We start from the raw sequence: 20,685 nt of genomic DNA, 5'->3' as shown, positions 1-20,685 counted from the left end.
GAGTTCTGGTCTTTATCCTAAAAGTAAAGGAAAGGCGTCAGAGAGTTTGAAGCAGGGAGGTATTGGTAAAATTTGTATTTGGAAAGGTTTTTCTGACTACTGAGCAGAGGGAGGCAAGAGAAGTTGCGGGGGATCCGCAGGCAAGCGGTGGCTGGGGTTTGGTGTAGAGTGGCCGTAGTGGAGATAGAGTTGGGTGGACTTGAGCTATGTAGACAGTTATGTCAATAAAGTTGGGAGTTGAATAGAATAGAGGCAAGCGAGAAAGATGGAGACCCTATAAGGATAGTTCCCAGCTTTCTGACTTGAAGGGCTGACAATCACAAGTTTGGTTTTAAACATGTTTTGTGTAAACAGCTTTTGAGACAATCAGCTGGAAATGTAAAGTGGATGACTGGGCATCAGGGTCTAGATTTGAGAATGAATTCTGGGCCGGGGAAGTATCTTGGTATGTCAATACCCGTCGTGGTTATTGAAGCCCTTGACTTGGATGAGAGAGTTCTTCAGTGAGAGGCATGGAGGTTCAGGACTGAGCCTTGAGGAGCACCAACACTTTGAGTTGGGGCAAGGAGAGGATCCCGCAAAGACTTGGATGGCGCAGGGGGTGAGGGTCATAAGCCAGGGGGAAGTACAGTACAGGACAGCATCGTAGTATCCAAGGGAAGAGTTTCAAAAAGGAAGGAGAGAGAAAAACATTCAATGTCTCAGAAAGGGGATGGATGCAGGGCACAAAATACCAGAAATGGAACACCTTTCCCCTAAATAAGGAAGAGAATTGAGCACTGTTTCTAAGTGGTTTCTACGTGGACTCGTCCACAGGAGATTACGGGCAACTTATTATCAACTCGCTGCTGTTTCACTAAATCAGTATTAGTGCACTGAGCAGCTGACATGGCGGCAAGAACAGCAAAGCTCAACGTAACAGCAGCCAGCACACGCTGTCAGGTTCAAACATGATGATCAGATTCCTAGCTCCTGAGATAGTCCCACACAGCAGCCAAGTACACTGCCTGTCAAGGCTGCCTGATCATGGCAAACTGATCTCGTGGTCTCACGCCTGCCTCCTCCCCTCGCCCCTCCTCCCGCGCAGCCCTAGGCGTGCTGCCCTTTGAGATGGCAGCTCCGGGCTCACACACAGAGGACAGGCAGTCCTGGCACAGAAATAGTTCATCCGGTGAGAGCAGCAACCTGAAAGTCTCAGACAACTCCTTCTAACAAAAGTATCACATCCCTCTCACAATTCTTTCTGTTCTCATCTCACCATGTATTTTTTGGGTACAGACATTAGTTATTTTACACCGAATGCCATATATGTAGACAATGAAAACTTTATGTATTGTGTTGAGAAAGTTTCATATTGGGTCCCTAGGGTCCTGGGAGATTTCTGTAAGTTCCAGTTCTTGTTTGGCTTTTCTTAGAGTCAGACTGCCTGCTTTCCTTCCTTCTTTCCTTCCTTCCGTCCTCCCTCCCTCCCGTCCTCCCTCCCTCCCTTCTTTCCTCCTTCTGTCCATTCTTCCATCTATCCTTCTAGCTAACCAATCCTTCCAGCCAGCCATTTATCCACCAGTTAGAGTCTCAAGCCCTGTACTAGGTACCATGGGGTACAAAAGTGAGAAATGCTATAGAGGAAGTAAGTCATGTACACAAATAGTGATGACTCAGGCTCTAAAGTGATAAGTGCCAAGAGAGAGATGGGGATGAAGACCTGTGGGCATCCAGAGGGAGACGCTCTTAAAGGGTTATCAGTAGAGACCGAACACCATCTAATTTACGTTCCTAACATCTCTCTGGCTGCCGCGTGGGTTTAGGGAGGGTGTGAGCAGGGAGCGCCCAGGCAAAGAAAAGAGCAAGACTAAAGGCCCGAGGAGGGAAAGAGCTTGGTGCGTCCCGGGATTCGTGGGTGCGAGGGTCTATGTGTTGGAGTGCAGTGAACAAGAGCTAGAAAGAGGACTGAGGTCAAGTTGGAGAGGTCAGCAGGGCCAAACCTTCAGGGTTTCTGAGAGGAGTTTGGATTTGAAATTTTGTCGTTACTGTTAGAACACTAAAAACATTGATGTTCCATCACACGAAGGTGGAAATTAGATCAGCTTGGTGAAAAGCAGAGCTGTGCTTTTCTACATGTAGAACAATAGAAAGAGGACCTGCTTGTACACAATTGACCATATGAATGCCAGATTGTTGAAACGTTCTCGTAATTGCTTGTAATGTTTCCTCTGGGGAATTTAAAATGAGGTCTTGATGAACTGCAGCCACCGAAGCTGATCATACCAAGACCTTGCCCTGAGCACAACCCTAGGAAATATTTTCAGTTTCCTTTCATTCTCTGAAGGATACAGCTTGGAAACAGCCTTTGCCCCTGAGCTTCCTGTCCTGACCCGTTAGAGTGGTGTGTTTGAGCGAGGGTGGGAGTGTTAGGTGAGCCTGAGGCAGTCCACACACGTTGCTGCATTGTTTGTAGAGTTTCCAACTCCTGGATCTTCCTGCTGGTGGGGAGCGTGGGTGGTGTTGGGCAGATCGGCCTGTGTCTGGCTGCCCGGCAGTCTTTTCTAAGAAGCACCTTGAGGGTCAGTGATGGTATGCTATTATAGTTATTATGATAATAATGCTTAAGTGCCAAAGAAGCAGTATACATTGGAGTCAGACACAATTACTGCCCAAGCTTTACTAGACTGAAAGAAATACATGAAAATCAGTAAAAGGATTCTGTTTCTGCAGGGCTTGAGGTGAACTTGATGAATCTCGCTCCTTTAGCTGTGGAGATCATCCCCGCTGACAGGGCAAGGATTTAATGAAGGAGAGTGAGGGAGTGGAGAGAGGATAAGACAAAACCTTGAAGAGATGTCCCTAATTTGAAAAGAGTACCATACAAATGAATAGTCAAGTAAGAGTAGTGGGTAGGACCTGGCTCCTATGATACAGAGTTCAGTGAAACAGGGAGAAAGATCCTGCTGCTTTTAATTCCTAGACCCTGTAAGGCTTCAGGTCTATTCAGGGTCTGAGTCTGATTTGTTTCTATATTTTCTGGTACAGTGATAGCTTCATGCCAGGTCCTGGACCCGTGCCTGTCCATGGTGAAGTGAGGAAAACAAGGATAACGTGATGAATATATGACAAAGCCCAGTAAATGTCAAATAAGTATATATTTAATGTCTTATTTGACGAAATAAAACATTACAACTCCCTTTATTGAAATCTTGCTGGCTCAGGGCTATAGAAATCTTGCCGGCTCAGGGCTTCCCTGGTAGCACAGTGGTTAAGAATCCACCTGCCAATGCAGGGGACACAGGTTTGAGCCCTGGTCTGGGAAAATCCCACATGCCGTGGAGCAACTAAGCCCGTGCGCCACAACTACTGAGCCTGCACTCTAGAGCCCACGAGTCACAACTGCTGAGGCTCGCTCACCTAGAGCCCGTGCTCCACAGCAAGAGAAGCTGCTGCAATGAGAAGCCCGCACACCGCCATGAAGAGTAGCCCCGGCTCGCCGCCACTAGAGAAAGCCCGCGTGCAGCAATGAAGACCCAACACAGCCAAAAATAAAAATAAAATAAAACAAGAAAGAAATCTCACTGGCTCACGAAGTCCCAGTGTCCAAAATGAATGAAATAAATGTACATCTCATTGAGAACAGAAGGAAGGAGAAAAAGGAGGAAGAATCAGTTAAACAAAATCTATCAGTGAGGTCCTTTGGAGAGAAAGGGGATTTATCCAGAGAGGGAAAGGAAAATCTGCAACAAAATGACAGGTGAATAGTTTGATACATTTGTTATAGAAATAATTCATGATAATTTATTTTTTTTTAAATCTATTGAAGTATAATTGATTTACAATGTTGTGTTAATTTCTACGGTACAGCAAAGTGACTCAGTTATATGTGTGTGTATATATATTTATTTATTTATTTATTTATTTCCATTATGGTTTTTCACAGGCTATTTTTTTTTTACATCTTTATTGGAGTATAATTGCTTTACAGTTGAAAACATCGTGCCTGATAGACAAATAGCCAAAGATCATGAACAGACAGATATCAAAGTAGAGATAAAATAGTAAAGCAGCATATGGCGCTTTTCAACCCTCCCTTCCTACTCACTTTACCCACCTCCAGCTACCTATTTCCTTTCACTGCTTTATGTATTTCTCCTTAACAAATATTGCTATCCACATATTCTCCCTATACTAGTTGACTTGTTTATTTTCTTTTCCTCCAATTCGCATGAAAACTCCATGAAGACTGGAACATCTATTTGTTTTGTCTACCTCTAAATCCCCAGTGCCTAGAACACTGCCTGGCATATAGATGCTCAATCTTTATTTACTGGATGAATGGACCTTGACAAATGATTCCCAGCAGACCCAGGACATGTCCAAGACCTCCATCTTTATACTTCCATCACTTGCTTTTGTGTCAAGGCTCCCTGATGGAAACTAGACAACATATTTATAAAATTTACAGCTGACCCCAAATTTGGAAGAATAGCAAGTAGATTACAAAATAAACATGAAAAAAAATTCTAGACATAAAATTGAACAAGGCTAAACATAAGGGAAGGAAAGTATAATCAAAAGCATTTTTAGCATATCCTCTTGTTTGAAAGTGTATTATAGGTGTGTATTTAGGTCTGTGAATCTAAATAAATCATAATATAAGTTACCAAGAAAGGCTATTTTCTGGATTGGGGTCGTATGGAGAAAAGTGTCCCCTCAATTAACAGGGAAGAGAGTAACTGCTAAATATTGGTATTTGTATTTTTTTTAACTTTTTTTTTTTTTTTTGGCTGCTGCCTCACAGCATGCAAGATCCTTAGTTCCCCCACCAGGGATCGAACCCGTGCCCCCTGCAGTGGAAGCATGGAGTCTTAACCACTGGACCACTAATGAAGTCCCTGGTATTTCTTTTTTTCTTTTTAAAAATTTTTTTAATTTTTTGGCTGCATTGGGTCTTCGTTGCTGCACACGGGCTTTCTCTAGTTGCAGTGAGCGGGGGCTACAGTGCGCGGGCTTCTCATTGGTGCCTTCTCTTGTTGCGGAGCACGGGCTCTAGGCGCACGGGCTTCAGTAGTTGTGGCTCGCGGGCTCTAGAGCGCAGGCTCAGTAGTTGTGGCGCAGGGGATTAGTTGCTCTGCGGCATGTGGGATCTTCCCGGACCAGGGATGAAACCCATGTCCCCTGCCTTGGTAGTTGGATTCTTAACCACTGCGCCACCAGTGAAGTCTGGTATGTGTAGTTTTTTTTTTTTTTGCGGTACGCGGGCCTCTCACTGTTGTGGCCTCTCCCGTTGCGGAGCACAGGCTCCGGACGCGCAGGCTCAACGGCCATGGCTCACGGGCCCAGCCGCTCCGCAGCATGTGGGATCCTCCCGGACCGGGGCACGAACCCGTGTCCCCTGCATCGGCAGGGGGACTCCCAACCACTGCGCCACCAGGGAAGCCCTGGTATGTGTATTTTTAAAGCATGTCCAGACATATGGGGCCACGTGGAGTCCTGAAGATGGTAGAAACACATCTAGGGGTTTCCTGAAGTTCAAGAGAACGTTCATTCATTTGTTCATTAAAAATACCTCAAATACCTACCATGGACCGGGCACTGTGCCATACAGTAGGGCTTTATATTACCTTCTCTAAAGCATGAGATGTGTTTTCAGCCTGTTAGAATAGCAGAGTCCAGTGCAAAGATTTGCCCTTGGACACAGCTTTATTTTTAAAAAATTTAAAAAATATTTTTTGGCCAACCTTTAAAAATCAGTAGATTTCATACCCAAAGCCAGACTTCTGTCTTTAAAAAACATAAGTGGAAATGCTGATTACAATAGGCATCATTCCCATGGGGCTACCATTGGCTGGGGCTGAAGTGCTGCTTCTTCCTTTAGCCCTTTTGTCAGCGTCCCCACTGCTCCCTGTTGCCTTGCTCCTGGCCTGACAGTGCCCTTTGGCAACCAACGTGTCCTGGTAGTGACTGGGCAGAAATCAGTCACAGAATAAAAAAGGCCAGGCACAAGCTGTTGGAGGCCCACTTTATGAAGCACAGTTGCGAGAATATTCTGGAATTTGAAAAATAAAGAGTTTTTTTTTCCAGCAGTGAGAATGAATAATAATTGCTCTTAGGAAAGTTAGTCTAAATTTGCGAGATGCTTTGAGAGAGGCCATGTTTCACATGCATCAAGGACAGAAAGGATTATTGCATGCCAAAGGAGCAAACTCTCTCTCCTCAGTCTCTGGGTGTGAATGTTTGGAAGATTCGACAGTGAGCCAAGTGCAGTGCAGTTAAGTGTTGAGCTCAGCGCAGCCTGGTAACTTCAGAGTCCCACAGGCAAGGCTGGAGAGAGTTTCTTCCTGGCATTTTCACATACTGCAGATACAGGCGGCCAATACATTCCCTAGGCCTGAGGCCCACAGGTGCCCTCACTCCAGCCTGCATAACCCTGGGCTTAAAGGGAAACCCATTTGAGAAGAGGAGGGTAGCTTAGCAATAGGTTTGTAGCTGAGTTCCAGAGTGGAGATGCTGGCTGAAGGCCTCCCTTACTGGAACTATACTGCATCTCCATTGAAGGCTGTGAATTTAAAAGAGGAACATCAATTCTTGCATAGTAGAGCTTTCAAGGAGAAAGGACAGAAGGAGAGGGAAACGCTTAAAAAAAAAGATTATAACAAGGTTATCTATTTTTAAAATAGTGCTCTAAAAATATATCATTTCCTTATGAAATTAACTACTACCAGCAAAAATTTGTTCTGAATAAAAAAGACGCAATAGGGCTTCCCTGGTGACGCAGTGGTTGAGAGTCCGCCTGACGATGCAGGGGACACGGGTTCGTGCCCCGATCTGTGAGGAAAAAAAAACAAAGACACAATGAAAAGTTCGTAATTATTTTGAGATTGCTCCCAAAAGTCATCCGGGGTAGCGAGGGCATTGGCTCAGTGTGTGATCCCGCTGGGTGACCTCACAGGTATCTCTGGCTGGTGAATTTAGCTCCTAATTGTGCCTAATGAGGTACCTGGTAGAAATTTCACAGCCCATGACAGCTGTGTGGCACATCTGTTAGAAATCCAAAAAAACAAATTGGTTACACAAACATTCTTTGGGAAAGATTTCAGCTTAGAACCAGTTCTGTGAAAAAGCCCTGGGAGTTTGAATTGAATGAAAACTTCATATGCTTTGAGTTTAATGAAAATGTTAGGCTCACCCATGGAATTATAATATCTGGTCCTGTTGCAAGCTGAGCTGTTCAAACCATACTTGAACTGTAATAAATTCTGGTCATTTAAAGAAAGATAGTGAAAATTAGAGTTTGTTCCTAGGAGGGGCATCAAGAAGAAATCATGACCTGGGAAATGGTTGAAAGTCTTGGAGGTGACAGGTCTCCAGTTTAACCTGAAGAAGAAAAGACTAAAGAGGGAGATGCTCTAACTATCTTCTTCTTTTTTTATATATATATATTTTTTTTAACATCTTTATTGGGGTATAATTGCTTTACAATGGTGTGTTAGTTTCTGCTTTATAGCGAAGTGAATCAGTTATACATATACATATGTTCCGATATCTCTTCCCTCTTGCGTCTCCCTCCCTCCCACCCTCCCTATCCCACCCCTCCAGGCAGTCACAAAGCACCGAGCCGATATCCCTGTGCCATGCGGCTGCTTCCCACTAGCTATCTATTTATCTATCTATTATCTACGTTTGTTAGTCTAACTATCTTCTGATACTCAAGGACTTGGCTGATGCAGTACCTTGTAAAACAGTGCCTGAAGGAAACGTCTGATGAGTACATAAATAAATGGAGAAGAGAGTAGGTATGCCAGTGTGTGTGCCTGTGTGTGTGTGTGTGCGCGCGCACACACGCACATGTGTGTGTGTTGTTTTCCAGGGAAGAACAGAACACATGGTAAAAATTACAGGAAGGGAGGCAGATTTAAAATTGCATAAAAATAATTTGTAATAACCAGTGCTGTTTAAAAAGGGATGGGACATCTTACTAGATTAGGAAGAATTCTAGAAGGGTCTGAGTAACTCTCTATGAGGGAGTTATAGAAAGAATACCTACATGCAGTGGCAAGCCAGCTCTTGGAGGCATAGGGATAACAAAGAAAGGTGAGGGCATTGCAATTGGACAGACCTGGGAGCAATTACATCCTTGCCACTTAGCTGTGTGACCTTAGGTGAGACACCTACCCCCTCTAAGCATTCATTTCTTCATCTGTTGACTGGGGATAATTAAACCCATGTTAAAGTGTTACTGTGAGAATGAACTGAGCTGCTGGATGTAAAGTCCTGGCTATAGAGTGGGCTCTGGATAGATGTTCTTGACTTTGCCTAGATTAGGTGGCATCCAAAGGCATAAGAGAGTGTTTTAGGAGCTCTTGCAAGGAAGCCACTTAGGGAAGTTCATCAGATATACTTAGTCACCTTTGCCACCTTTGTGCCTTCAGAGCTGACCCAGCCTGCACAGGGCAGCTGCTCCATACATGTTGGTACATTTGCTGGCTTTTTAAAGTCAGTACTCTGGGTAAGTCATGGCCCTGGGCACTGCCAGAGACAGGCTATCACTGGGGCTGCGTGGCCAATGGAGACAGTGTGTCTGGGGGAAAGAAAGTGGGTTTTGGCATCAGACAGAGGTTCAAATCCCAACTCTCCACTGGCTCAAGTTACTTAACCTTTCCAAGCTGCATTTTTCTCATCTAAGGCAATGCCTATCTCTTGTGAGTTAGGGGTGAGATAGCACAGACGAAGGACTTGATGTTCTTTTCTCAGTGGGGTCCTTTCAACAATCCAGGGAGGCACATAATGGAGACTGCATTTCTGAAAGAAGAAATAAGATTCAGAGAGTTGAAGTGATTTGCCTAAGGAATTAGTAGAACTGGTATTTGATACCATTCTTTTAACCTCAAGGCTCATCACCTTTTCCAAACCATGGCTGACACGTTTTTTGAGCATCTGCTGTGTGCCAGGTACAATACTAAGGATTTCCCCTGTTACCTCATTGGTGGTTTCAGTCCCACATGGAGATGTTAGTCACTCCATGAATCTCTTTGGAACGTGCACAGGGTAAACTTTCCTAGGCACTTGGGGAAAGTCATTCTTAATGGAACTATGGTTCTTTTTGACACCTGGCTTTGGGAGAGACACTTATGGCAGTGAGAGGGGAGGAAATACCTGTCCAGACAGTCATATTAGCGCCTCAAGAAAAGGGAACCCTCCTACACTGTTGGTGGGAGTGTAAATTGGTGCAGCCACTATGGAAAACAGTATGGAGGTTCCTCAAAAAACTAAAAATAGAGTTGCCATATGAGTCAGCAATCCCACTCCTGGGAGTATATCTGGACAAAACTATAATTTGAAAAGATACATGCACCCCTATGTTCATAGCAACACTATTTACAATAACCAAGATGTGGAAGCAACCTAAATGTCCATGGACAGATGAATGGATAAAGAAGATGCAGTACATATACACAATGGAATATTACTCCACCATGAAAAAGAATGAAATAATGCCATTTGCAGCAACATGGATGGACCTAGAGATTATCATACTAAGTGAAGTAAGTCAGACAGAGAAAGACAAATACCATATGATATCATTTATATGTGGAATCTAAAATATGACACAAATGAACATATCTACAAAACAGAAAACTACTCACAGACATAGAGAACAGACTGTGGTTGCCAAGGTGGGTGGGGAGGGATAGACTGAGTTTGGGATTAGCAGATGCAAACTATTATATATAGAATGGATAAATAACAAGGTCCTACTGTAGAACACAGGGGACTATATTCAATATCCTGTAATAAACCAACCATAATGGAAAAGAATATGAAAAAGAATACATATATATGTATGTATAACTGAATCACTTTGCTGAACACCAGAAAATAACAGAGCATTGTAAATCAACTATACTTCAATAAAATAAATTAAAAAAAAAGATTTGCTCCTCAGCCTTGATCCTCCCTGGAGGGGCGGATGCTAAGGGTCCTGAACAGATGACGCCACCGGCTCTTACACCGTCGTGCCGGAGTGCACAAGCTGGCAGTTCTCAGGTCTTCTCCAGCTCACAGACTTGTACTATGGGGTTGCACAGAATTTTAAAAATGAACTCCTTGTAAATATTTAAATCAGGACTTTTCACGTAGAAACACATAATAAAGATTTGGGGTTTCTCTGGAGGAGTCGGTAACACCGTCTGGCAACACTGACCTCATGTTCTCTCGTGTTCTCCCAGGCAACACCTGACCAGCACTGCTTCCTTAGGTAAAGCGAGAACTCTCTCCATCATCAGGTGGCACATTTGACCCCCTTACCTTCTGCCGTTGAGCAGTTTGAATTCATATGTAGTACCCTGGGCATCATTTGTATTCATAATAGTAAAACGCCCGGGAGGATTGCCCCCGACTTGTTTCCTGCTGACGATGTCTTTTTTTGCCCTGACCCTAGTCTGTGATTGCAGTGGGAAGTCCAGGCAATGCGTGTTTGATGAGGAACTTCACAGACTGACAGGAAATGGATTCCGCTGCCTGCACTGCAGTGACAACACGGGTGGCGTTCACTGCCAGAGGTGCAAGGAAGGATTTTACCGCCAGAGAGACAGAGACCGCTGTTTACCCTGCAATTGTAACTCCAAAGGTAGCTGGATAAAGGGGGAAAGAAAGAGGGAAGGGGGAGGGAGAGAAAGGGGAGGGTGTGAGGGGGAGGGGAGAGAATGGGGAGAGAGGGAGGGGGAGGGGAGAGAATGGGGAGGGAGGGAGGGGAGGGGAGAGAATGGGGAGGGAGGGAGGCAGGGAGAGAGACAGAGCAGGCCAAGAGGGAGATGTTCAATTTCTAGAACAATTGGGAAGATACTGTTCTTTTTAGCAAGTTCAATCTGAAAGGAAATATGTTTTTCTTAAGTCTGGGTTATAGGAACCAGCTGTGGTCTTTAGGGTACATTAGTTTGAATTCTAGTCCCAAGAGAGACACGCGATTACTTTCCTGGCAGATAACAGTCTGTGACCTGGGAACAAAGAAGCTTGCACTCTTCCAGTGATAGTTCTTCATATCCATAACTGTCCCTTTGACCGACCTCTCAAAAAATAAGAGATTAGAAAGATTTGTTTCTGGTGGTGTGCTGGGTGCTAGCAATATGAAGTGATACTAATAGAAGAGACAGACAAATAAATAGGCAGATTAGAGTCATTCACAGGGTTGTGAACAAGAGAAAACAGAACAACAAACGGGAAGCACCTAACAGGGTGGCTGGTTCATAGGCGAGCCTGCTTTTGTTGTTGTTGTTTGTTTTTTTAAAATGTATCACCCACTGCTGTATTCTCAGAACTATAGGTAGTTTTCGTGTACGCAGACGCACACATCCTGCTATATTCATCGTGGGCAGACAGTAAAGACAAGTTAGTAAATGTAAACAGGGAAAGAGAGGTAAATAAGTTGGGACGTTTTAAAGCTACCTTATTTGTCTTTTATCTTCCTTGGTAGTATCTGTTTCTCCTCTTTGCCAGAAAGTGTTTAATAGCATAATATGATCAGTATCAGTCTACCAAAAAGGTATAGCCTTAGTGCAGGGCTGTGACTTAGTGTAGTTCTGTGGAGCCGTTTCTTAGCAGCAGCTGAAAGAGTCTAAAAATGGGCAGATTGTGGCCTAGCCATGACTTGCTGGTAGAGTGTGTCAGGGAGCCTTATAGAAAACTGGGGTGACCCTGTGTTGATACAGACCCATATACCAGCAATCATTCCCAGATTCTTCAGACTTGCTGCTATTATGTGGTTTAAGTCAGCTTTGCGGCTTTGACTCAGCATCCAGCATCCTTTGGGTTTAGCAGTTCTCCCTCTGAATCAAAGAACGTCGTAAAGAAAAATGATTCTACTTTAATGGGCATTTAACCTCTCTGAAGACCCTGTATCCCCTAGGTTATGCAGCTTTGTTGTGAGTCACTAGAGTTGGGTCATCTCAGCAAAATAATCTGCGAGAATGTGATGAGAAATATAACTGGCTCAGCTGGAAAGCCTGGCCTGAAGACAAGGTTATTCGTCTCAGAATAGACAAGGAGCGTGAAGCCTAGCAAAGAGAGATGGTAATGAAGCTTTACCACGCCATCATTTCTTTTACACTGTGTAGTCCATTGCCCACCCAGCAACAGTGAGCCTGGCTCTTTCTTTTCTTTGGGGGAATAGATATCTCAGACTCAGGGTGAACAGCCTCGTAGGAAGCAGTGGAGCCCAGCGATGATTTATATCTTGTATGATAGCTACCATGCATTACACACTTACTCTATGCCAGGCATTTTTCTAAATGCTTTCATCCAGTAATTAATTTAATCTTCACAAATAACCCTATGAAGAGGGTGCTATTATGATTTTCATTTTACGAATGAGGTATCAGAGGCTTAGAGAGGGAAGTTATGAAACTTGAGGGCTGAGTGGCATGTTGGTGGCAGGGACTGTACCCACCATGCGCCATCTCTGGCTACATGTTAGCTGCACAGGTCACTAAATCAGTGGCACAAATTTAATTTCTTATGTGATTTCTCAGTTGCCCAACCAGCCAGGAGGTATTTTTCAATTTCAAATAATAACTTCCCAGGGGAATTTGTTGTATATTCAATTTCAAATGCAGAATTCATCTTACCAAAAGCTACCATTCCATGCATGGCAAACGAAGCCAACAGCATTCATAATCCCCAAAGTGGTCACAGATTTTGGACGTCACATCGATTTCTCCTAAATATAGCAACTAGGCTTATTTTTTAAAATTTATTTTATTTTATTATTTATTTATTTATTTATTTTGCGGTATGCGGGCCTCTCACTGTTGTGGCCTCTCCTGTTGCGGCGCCCAGGCTCCGGACACGCAGGCTCAGCGGCCATGGCTCACGGGCCCAGCCGCTCCGTGGCATGTGGGGTCTTCCCGGACCGGGGCATGAACCCATGTCCCCTGCATCGGCAGGCGGACTCTCAACCACTGCGCCACCAGGGAAGCCCAAGGCTTATTTTTAAGTGATGATTTTGTGGGCTTAGCAACAGGGCTGAATTATCCTCAATTCTTATAACCCTAATAACGTTTTGTGGATACTTTGAAATTCACTGTGTGTGTGTGTGTGTGTGTTTCCTCCCCGATACGTATGAGATCTATGTAGACATCAATGATATTAGGCTTGCTCTCTTAATTTTATATTTTTTACGTATATATGACCCAGGCAGTGGATTACTCAAGACTAAAACATTTGAGTTATTATTTAAGACATGTCTTAGATAATAATTTAATTATTATTAAATATAATGATTAAATAATAATAGTGCTATTTAAAAATGCAAGTGTATATATTTTTAAAGGGTTCTCAAAAGGAAGCAAGCTCTCTTGGTTTAAATTTTAAATATTAGTCATTTTAGAATACCTTCGTGAGTCCTCAGATGCATGTAGACTGTATTACGTAAGTCCTGAAAGTGCTTATTGAAACAGTAAGCTGTTCTTCATCTGTCCTTTAAACCCAATTGTTCACAGTCCCTAAGAGTAGCTCATGATGTAGGAATTGGGACAGGTATTTTTATTTTAATGAGACACTCTGAAAACCCAATGCTATTATTTTGGAAGTTTGGGAACATGAAATAAGTCAATCCTATTCACAGTAAGGGCCTGTCAACTTTGCAAGGCTTGAAGGAGGCCTACAAGATACGAGTATAAACTACTTTTTTGAGCACCTACTATGTGTGAGATGTTGAATTAGGCCCTTCATATATTTTATTTATTTATTTTAACATCTTTATTGGAGTATAATTGCTTTACAATGGTGTGTCAGTTTCTGTTTTATAACAAAGTGAATCAGTTATACATATACATATGTTCCCATATCTCTTCCCTCTTGCGTCTCCCTCCCTCCCACCCTCCCTATCCCACCTCTCCAGGCGGTCACAAACCACCGAGCTGATCTCCCTGTGCTATGCAGCTGCTTCCCATTAGCTATCTATTTTACGTTTGGTAGTGAATATATGTCCATGCCACTGTCTCACTTCGTCCCAGCTTACCCTTCCCCCTCCCCATATCCTCAAGGCCATTCTCTAGTAGGTCTGCTTTTTTATTCCCGTCTTGCCCCTAGGTTCTTCTGACTGTTTTCTTTTCTTTTCCTTCTTTTTTTTTTTTTTTAGATTCCATATATATGTGTTAGCATACGGTATTTGTCTTTCTCTTTCTGACTTACTTCACTCTGTATGACAGTCTCTAGGTCCAAGGCCCTTCATATATTTTAGTTCAAAGTTTTACAACAGCTCTACAAGGTATGGTTGTCCCCACTTAAAGAAGGGATGTGTGTCCCTTTGCCCAAGGACACACAGCTAATCAGTGGCAGAGCTGGTATTTGAGGTGAGAATTGTTGGACCCCAAAGCCTGGGCTCTTTTCATGTCCCCCAACTTCTAGAACTGTATTCTCTACATAATGTCCTATGGAATATTGTGTTTCCCAAGATAATAATAGGCGTTGCCTGTAAGAATGTCAAATAATGTTTGGAAACACTGCATTAGAAAGTTAAACAAGATTCATGCCTACTGAATGTGCTGTTATGTTGTAAATCTCTGAAAGATTTAGGACATACCATTTCCCAAACTCTTTTGAACACAGAATGCCTATTTCCATGAGATGACTGCTCCATCAGAAGACTGTTTTGTACAGTACTATTTAGGGCTATTTGGGAAAAACCCCAAAATAAAGTACAGTCTTCTCTACCTTATAAGAATAATTTGTTGGGACTTCCCTGGCGGCACAGTGGTTAAGAATCCGCCTGCCAATGCAGGGTACATAGGTTCGATCTCTGGTCCAGGAAGATCCCACATGCCGTGGAGCAACTAAGCCCATGCGCCACAACTACTGAGTCTGTGTGCTGTGACTTCTGAAGCCCCTGCACCTAGCCTGTGCTCTGCAACAAGAGAAGCCACTGCAATGAGAAGCCCTCACGCTGCAATGAAGTGTAGCCCCTTCTCGCCACAACCAGAGAAAGCCTGAGATCAGCAACGAAGACCCAACGCAGCCAAAAATAAATTAAAAAAAAAAAAATAGAGTAATTTGTTTCTGAAAAACTACTGTAGGGAGAGTTTTCTTAAATTGAAAGCATAGTTTCCATTAATTTGAATGGAGAAAAACAATGTGTTTCTGGGTCCCAGATTAATACCCATTTATGTTAAAAATAATTAAATGGTATTAAAGAAGGAACATTTAGTGTTACTCATCAGAGCATAAATTCAAACAAGAATTTACCTTCTGGGGCTTCCCTGGTGGCGCAGTGGTTGAGAGTCCGCCTGCCGATGCAGGGGACACGGGTTCGTGCCCCGGTCTGGGAAGATCCCACATGCCGCGGAGTGGCTGGACCCGTGAGCCATGGCCGCTGGGCCTGCGCGTCCGGAGCCTGTGTTCCGCAATGGGAGAGGCCACAACAGTGGGAGGCCCGCGTACCGTTAAAAAAAAAAAAAAAAAAGAATTTACCTTCTTAGCCCTGTCTGCTGTTTGTCTCTAAGTGCCAACCCCAGTGGTCTTTCCTCACTCTCATCTTGTTAAATGCTCTCTTGCCTTAGATCCTGAAAACCATCCCCTCTTCCTTCTCCCTTAACTCTTCCCAGAATTCTCCTCCGTGAGACTTCTCCCTGCTCCCATCACTTTTTCCTTTATCAGTGAGGTTCCATTTCTGTCCAAGTCACCTTCCCCTCCTCTGTCTATCTGCTCCCGGAGTGACCTTACACTTGCTATGGCTTCCTGTTCTGCCTGTGGGCTGAAGGCTCCTAAGTCTTCATCTGCAGCCTCTTTCTTGAGCTCCAGATGAACAGTTTCACCTAAGTTCATTGTGTCCCAAACTAAACTGGTTATCTTCTCTTGATGATTCAGTGTGAGGCTCTGTTCCTCCTCTGGCCTTCTCTGGTTTGTCAGGGGCCTCATATCTAGCGGTGCCCTCCGGGGACCTGCTGTCATCTATGTTGATCCACTTTTCATCCAGATTCCTCTCATCTGGGCCATCGTGTCAGGGGAGGATTTCTGCCCTGAGAGCCTGCTGCTCTCCTGTCCCCAAGCCATCCTGCAGTTGCTCTAGAGTTGACCTTCTAAACTGCACATCTGATCTCGTCGCCACCTGCCTGATCCTCCGAGAGCTCCCTATTATCCACAAATGGATTTGTTATCCTTCCATCAGTTCTTAATTCACCAGTAGATACGGTGAGCTAACATAAAGTGCCCAATTCAGTGTCTCACACGTAGCAGGTGCTCAAAAAATGTAGTTTATGTTATTATCACTGAGGGCCCTTTCAAGTGTTGCAAAGTTGACATGGAGACTTTCACAGACTCTGTGAATGTGACTAATTTATTTCATGTTTCACCTGCGGCTATAGATACAGAGCCAATACTTTTATTGATTTGAATTTTATCCACAAGTGAATTGAAAGGTCACAGACTGGTAAGAAATTAGAAAAAAAAGGAGCTAATGGTTAGAGTTCTGTTGACTTTATAGATTATGAATAGCCTAATTATCACAGTTAGTTGGAATATAGGGATTACTTTATAATTTTGCCAACTGCTGGGAAGTTATCAAGTAGGTGAGCCACCTTCCACCTCATCTTTTGGCTTTTTCCTAACTCATTTCACAATAGCCACATCCTCTTTCTTAAGGGTTAATTAATCCAACAGATTTCTGAACCTCTTCTTTGTGTTGGGTGCGGGGGATACGGCAGAGAACATAAGCTGAGGTAGTCATCGGTAAGCAGGGCTAAGGACTGGGGGAGCAGTGGGATGGATATTTTAGATATGAGAGTCAGAGAAGGTTTCTCTAGGGAAGAAATATTTAATCAACATGTAAGTGCTGAGAATGGGCCAAGGAGGGGAGGTTCTGGGGAAGGAGCATTCCAGGCTGAGGGAGAAGCAGATGCAAATGCCCAAAGGAGAGAAGCAGTTGACACATTCCAGGAACAGGGAGGGGAGCTGGGGAGCTGGACCTCAGTGGAGGAGAGCGGGAGATGAAGCAAGAGAGGTCGAGTTTGTAGGCCGTGGTACAGGGGTTTGCACTTTATTCCGCTCAGAGTGGGGACCCACTGGAAGACTTATTGAACAGACGAGTCATATGATCTGAATTCCATTTGAAAAGGAACACTCTGGCTTCTGTAGAGAGAATGGAGCATAAGGAGGCAAGGATGGAGGTGGGAAGAAGAGTGTGAGGCAGGGTTCAGGTGAGAGAAGATGGAGGCTGGAACTGGGGTGTGGAAGGGGGTGCGGTGAGGGGTGGCTGGATTCCAGAGTGGCACATTTTGTTATCCTGAGCACCTCTTGCCTTTCGTCACTACGCAGTCTGCGAGGTCCCATTTTACAGAGCATGTCTATAAAAAACGAATCATAGGACAAGTACTCTAGTGCCCCAAACCAGGTAAAACGCACAGAGTCTTCACTCCTTACAAGGGGTGATGCTCCACTCCAGGTAGGTAGAGATGTTTCTGGTTAAGAGGTTTTTTGTACTCTTAAAATCATACCATGCAAGCACTGCCCCTTAAAAGATGGCGTTTGCCTGCCAGAGATAAGGGAGAACATGGCTCACTTTCTCATCCTGTCTTTGTGGAGGCCGAAGTGCTCATTCGCCAGTGTTCCTTCTTGAGATCTCAAGGATTTGACAAACTACTTCATGTTGAAACCAGAGTAGATATATAAATAATAATGCTTTCAGGAGTCATCTCTGTTCCTTTCCCTGAAGAAGATATCCTTGGCCGTCAGGACGTTCCCTAGTGGGTGGATGCATACCCAGATAATGTGAAAGAATTACTAGAAGCAGCAGGTGGCGGTTATTACTTAGTATTTATTGAGCTCCCATAGGGTGACGTTTTCTTCCTAATGTTGCATAAATTCAATATTTCCTTTTCTTCTTTCCTTTTCCCTACCTTGTGGTCACAGGTTCTCTTAGCGCTCGATGTGACAATGCTGGACGATGCAGCTGTAAGCCAGGTGTGACAGGAGACAGGTGTGACCGCTGTCTGCCAGGCTTCCACACCCTCACTGAGGCTGGGTGCACCCAAGACCAGAGGCTCCTGTAAGTGCCTGTCCCATCACTGTGGCTTCCACAATTGTATCAACATTAGGGACCGCTTAACATTTACTGAGTAACTGAATTACTGAAACACCGTTTCGAGGACCTCACATGGGCCATCTCATTGACTCCTCACAATAATCTTAAAACATTGGGATTAGCCTTATGCTTATGTTAAAGATAAGAAACTGAAATCGTGAGAGGATAAATAAGATGCCCTGTGTTGCTGGTGAGGGTGGACTTAAAATTCAGGCTCAGAGTTTTGTCTCTGGAACCTAGGGTCTCCACCCTGACAAATGCCCCTCCTTTAGATGAACTAGGATGGAAGTAAAGAGTCCTTCAAATTTTAACCTGGAACTCGTTTCAAATAAATAGACTCAGAGTAGAAGAACTTTCTGCATAATTTTAATCCCCTTTAGCTTGAAGCATTCTCTATCCCTCCTCAACTTCCTTTTTGGAAGAAGGTGGAGCATACATTAGAAATCACATGACCAACCCACAGAGATGCAGAGCCTGGCAGGGTGTTGGGCTGGCTTAGAGGAGGGGGAGCTTGGCTGGGAAGCCATTGGCTAGAAGGCCACCCACAGAGGCATCGCCTCCCCATCGCCCATGTTTCCAACCCTTTGCCCGTATGAGACCCACCCACCAGGCATGCCTGCACCATCCCCATTACCACTGGCCCAAGTTCTCTTACCATCTGGCCCTTTATGTAGATTGTTCTCTCCCAGACTTCCCTGACCCCTCCCTGGGCCCTGTCTCTCTTTTGTAAACCCTTGTAAAATATGAAGTGTGTTATATCACAGCTCTGCTCCAAATTTCCATTAGCTCCTTTCCCACCTAGAATGAGATCCAAACTTGTTATCTAGGCAGGTAGGGCCCTGCAAGACCTTCCTGCCCCCTCCACCTTCAGCCTTAGGCTACTGCTCCATTTCTCCCCTCCTCCCAGCCTTCCTTTGCTTCTTCAAAGGAGCCAAGCTATGTGACGTCAGCTTTGGCCTAGAGCACTCTTCCCTCCCTCAGAGCCATGCAGAGCGTCACTGGCTCCATCCCCACCTTGTCTATCTCCTCACAGACACCTTCCAGACCAGTCTCCACCCCTCCGTGTTCTGACTCTTGTTTTACTCCTAGAGAACAGGGCTATTTCCTATTTCTTACTATCCCTGGTGCTTAGCAACCAGCAGATGCTGAACACATGTTTCTCAGAGGATCCTGATAATGGTATAGAGGGACCAAGATGGGGAGGAGACTGTGGGAAGATGAAGATTGGGAAAGAAATCTTCAGGAAGCTTGTTGGGACTTGGCATCTGACTGGATAAGGAATGTGAAGGACAAAGAGTCAGATGCAGGCTTGGCAGGATTTGCTGGGGTCACGGGGCAGTCAGAGGGGGAGCATGTCAGTAGGGAAAAGACAACAGACTTGGTTTTAGATGCATGAGATAAACACATGTGCTTATGTGCCGAACGCAGTGACAGAGACCGGTGCTTTGATGAGTCAGTCATTAGTCAAAGCTCTGGTCTGCACAAGTCAGGGAGATTGTGCTAAACTTAAATGAGGAAAATACTGATTTTTTTTCATCGAGAAAGTCTCGCGACCACAAAAAAAAAAAAAGTCAACGAAACTAGTAGCAATTTAACTCCTAGGTATACATTCAAGAGATATGAAAACATACGTATCTGCACAGAAACTTGTACACAGGTGTTCACATTAGCATTATTCATAATAGCTAAAAGGTGGAAACAACCCAAATGTCCATTCCAATGAATGGATGAACAATCTGTAGCATGTTCACGAGACAGGATTTTATTCAGCCATAAAAAGAAGGAACTACTGATACATGGTACAACATGGATGAATCTTGGAAACATATTAAGTGAAAGAAGCCAAACACAAAAGGCCACAGGTTGTACCATTCTATTGATAGGAAATGTTCAGAATAGGCAAATCTACAGAGACAAAAGTTGGTCAGTGGTTGTTTAGGGCTGGAGGGAGGGAATGGGGGTGATTCCTAGAGGACACGGGGTATCTTTCTGGAGTAATAAAAGTGTTCTCAACTTGGTTGTGGTGCTGGTTGCACAACTCTGAGGGTCAACTAAAACCCATTGAATTGTATACTTTAATGGGTGAATTACATGGTATGAATTATATGTCAATAGAAGTGTCACCAGAAGAAAGAACTAAATGAACCAAAAGCAAGTAGATGGAATCAATCACGATGAAAGCAGACACCATTGAATTAAACAATAGGTAAACAAATGATAACTTTTTTTTTTTTAATGTCAACTGACCCAAACAGTCAACCAAACTAAACTAAACAGTTTTGTGATGAATGTGGTTTACATTCTGCGGCAAACCCCTCCTCTTTTTTTTTTTTTTTTTTTTTTTTTTTGCGGTACGCGGGCCTCTCATTGCTGCGGCCTCTCCCGTTGCGGAGCACAGGCTCCGGACGCGCAGGCTCAGCAGCCATGGCTCACGGGCCCAGCCACTCCGCGGAATGTGGGATCTTCCCGGACAGGGGCACGAACCCGCATCCCCTGCATCGGCAGGCGGACTCTCAACCACTGCGCCACCAAGGAAGCCCCCCTCCTCTTTATAGGATTGGGTAGCAAACAGTTGCTGGACTGGCTGCCGGCCACAGACCACACTTTGAGTAGCACGAGCATGGACA

The 20,685-nt window shown here is 44.3% G+C and overlaps 1 protein-coding gene across 3 annotated transcripts in view; it reads left to right on the top strand.

Moving 5' to 3' along the window:
* LAMC2 (laminin subunit gamma 2) overlaps window positions 1-20,685 on the top strand; it is a 61,702-nt gene that overhangs the window by 10,573 nt on the left and 30,444 nt on the right. For 2 of the 3 annotated variants that reach the window (XM_060131937.1, XM_060131935.1), the window contains exons 2-3: window positions 10,427-10,615; window positions 17,887-18,022. In XM_060131937.1, the coding sequence (XP_059987920.1) occupies window positions 10,427-10,615; window positions 17,887-18,022 (325 nt within the window). Of the gene's footprint in view, window positions 1-10,426; window positions 10,616-17,886; window positions 18,023-20,173; window positions 20,265-20,685 lie in introns of those variants that run through there. The other variant, XM_060131942.1, reaches the window with a different exon arrangement.

This window comes from Lagenorhynchus albirostris, chromosome 2 (genome assembly GCF_949774975.1).
Source record: "Lagenorhynchus albirostris chromosome 2, mLagAlb1.1, whole genome shotgun sequence".
Taxonomy (NCBI): domain Eukaryota; kingdom Metazoa; phylum Chordata; class Mammalia; order Artiodactyla; family Delphinidae; genus Lagenorhynchus; species Lagenorhynchus albirostris.
Note: the sequence above shows the minus strand (reverse complement) of the source record. Positions and strands in the feature narration are given on the sequence as shown.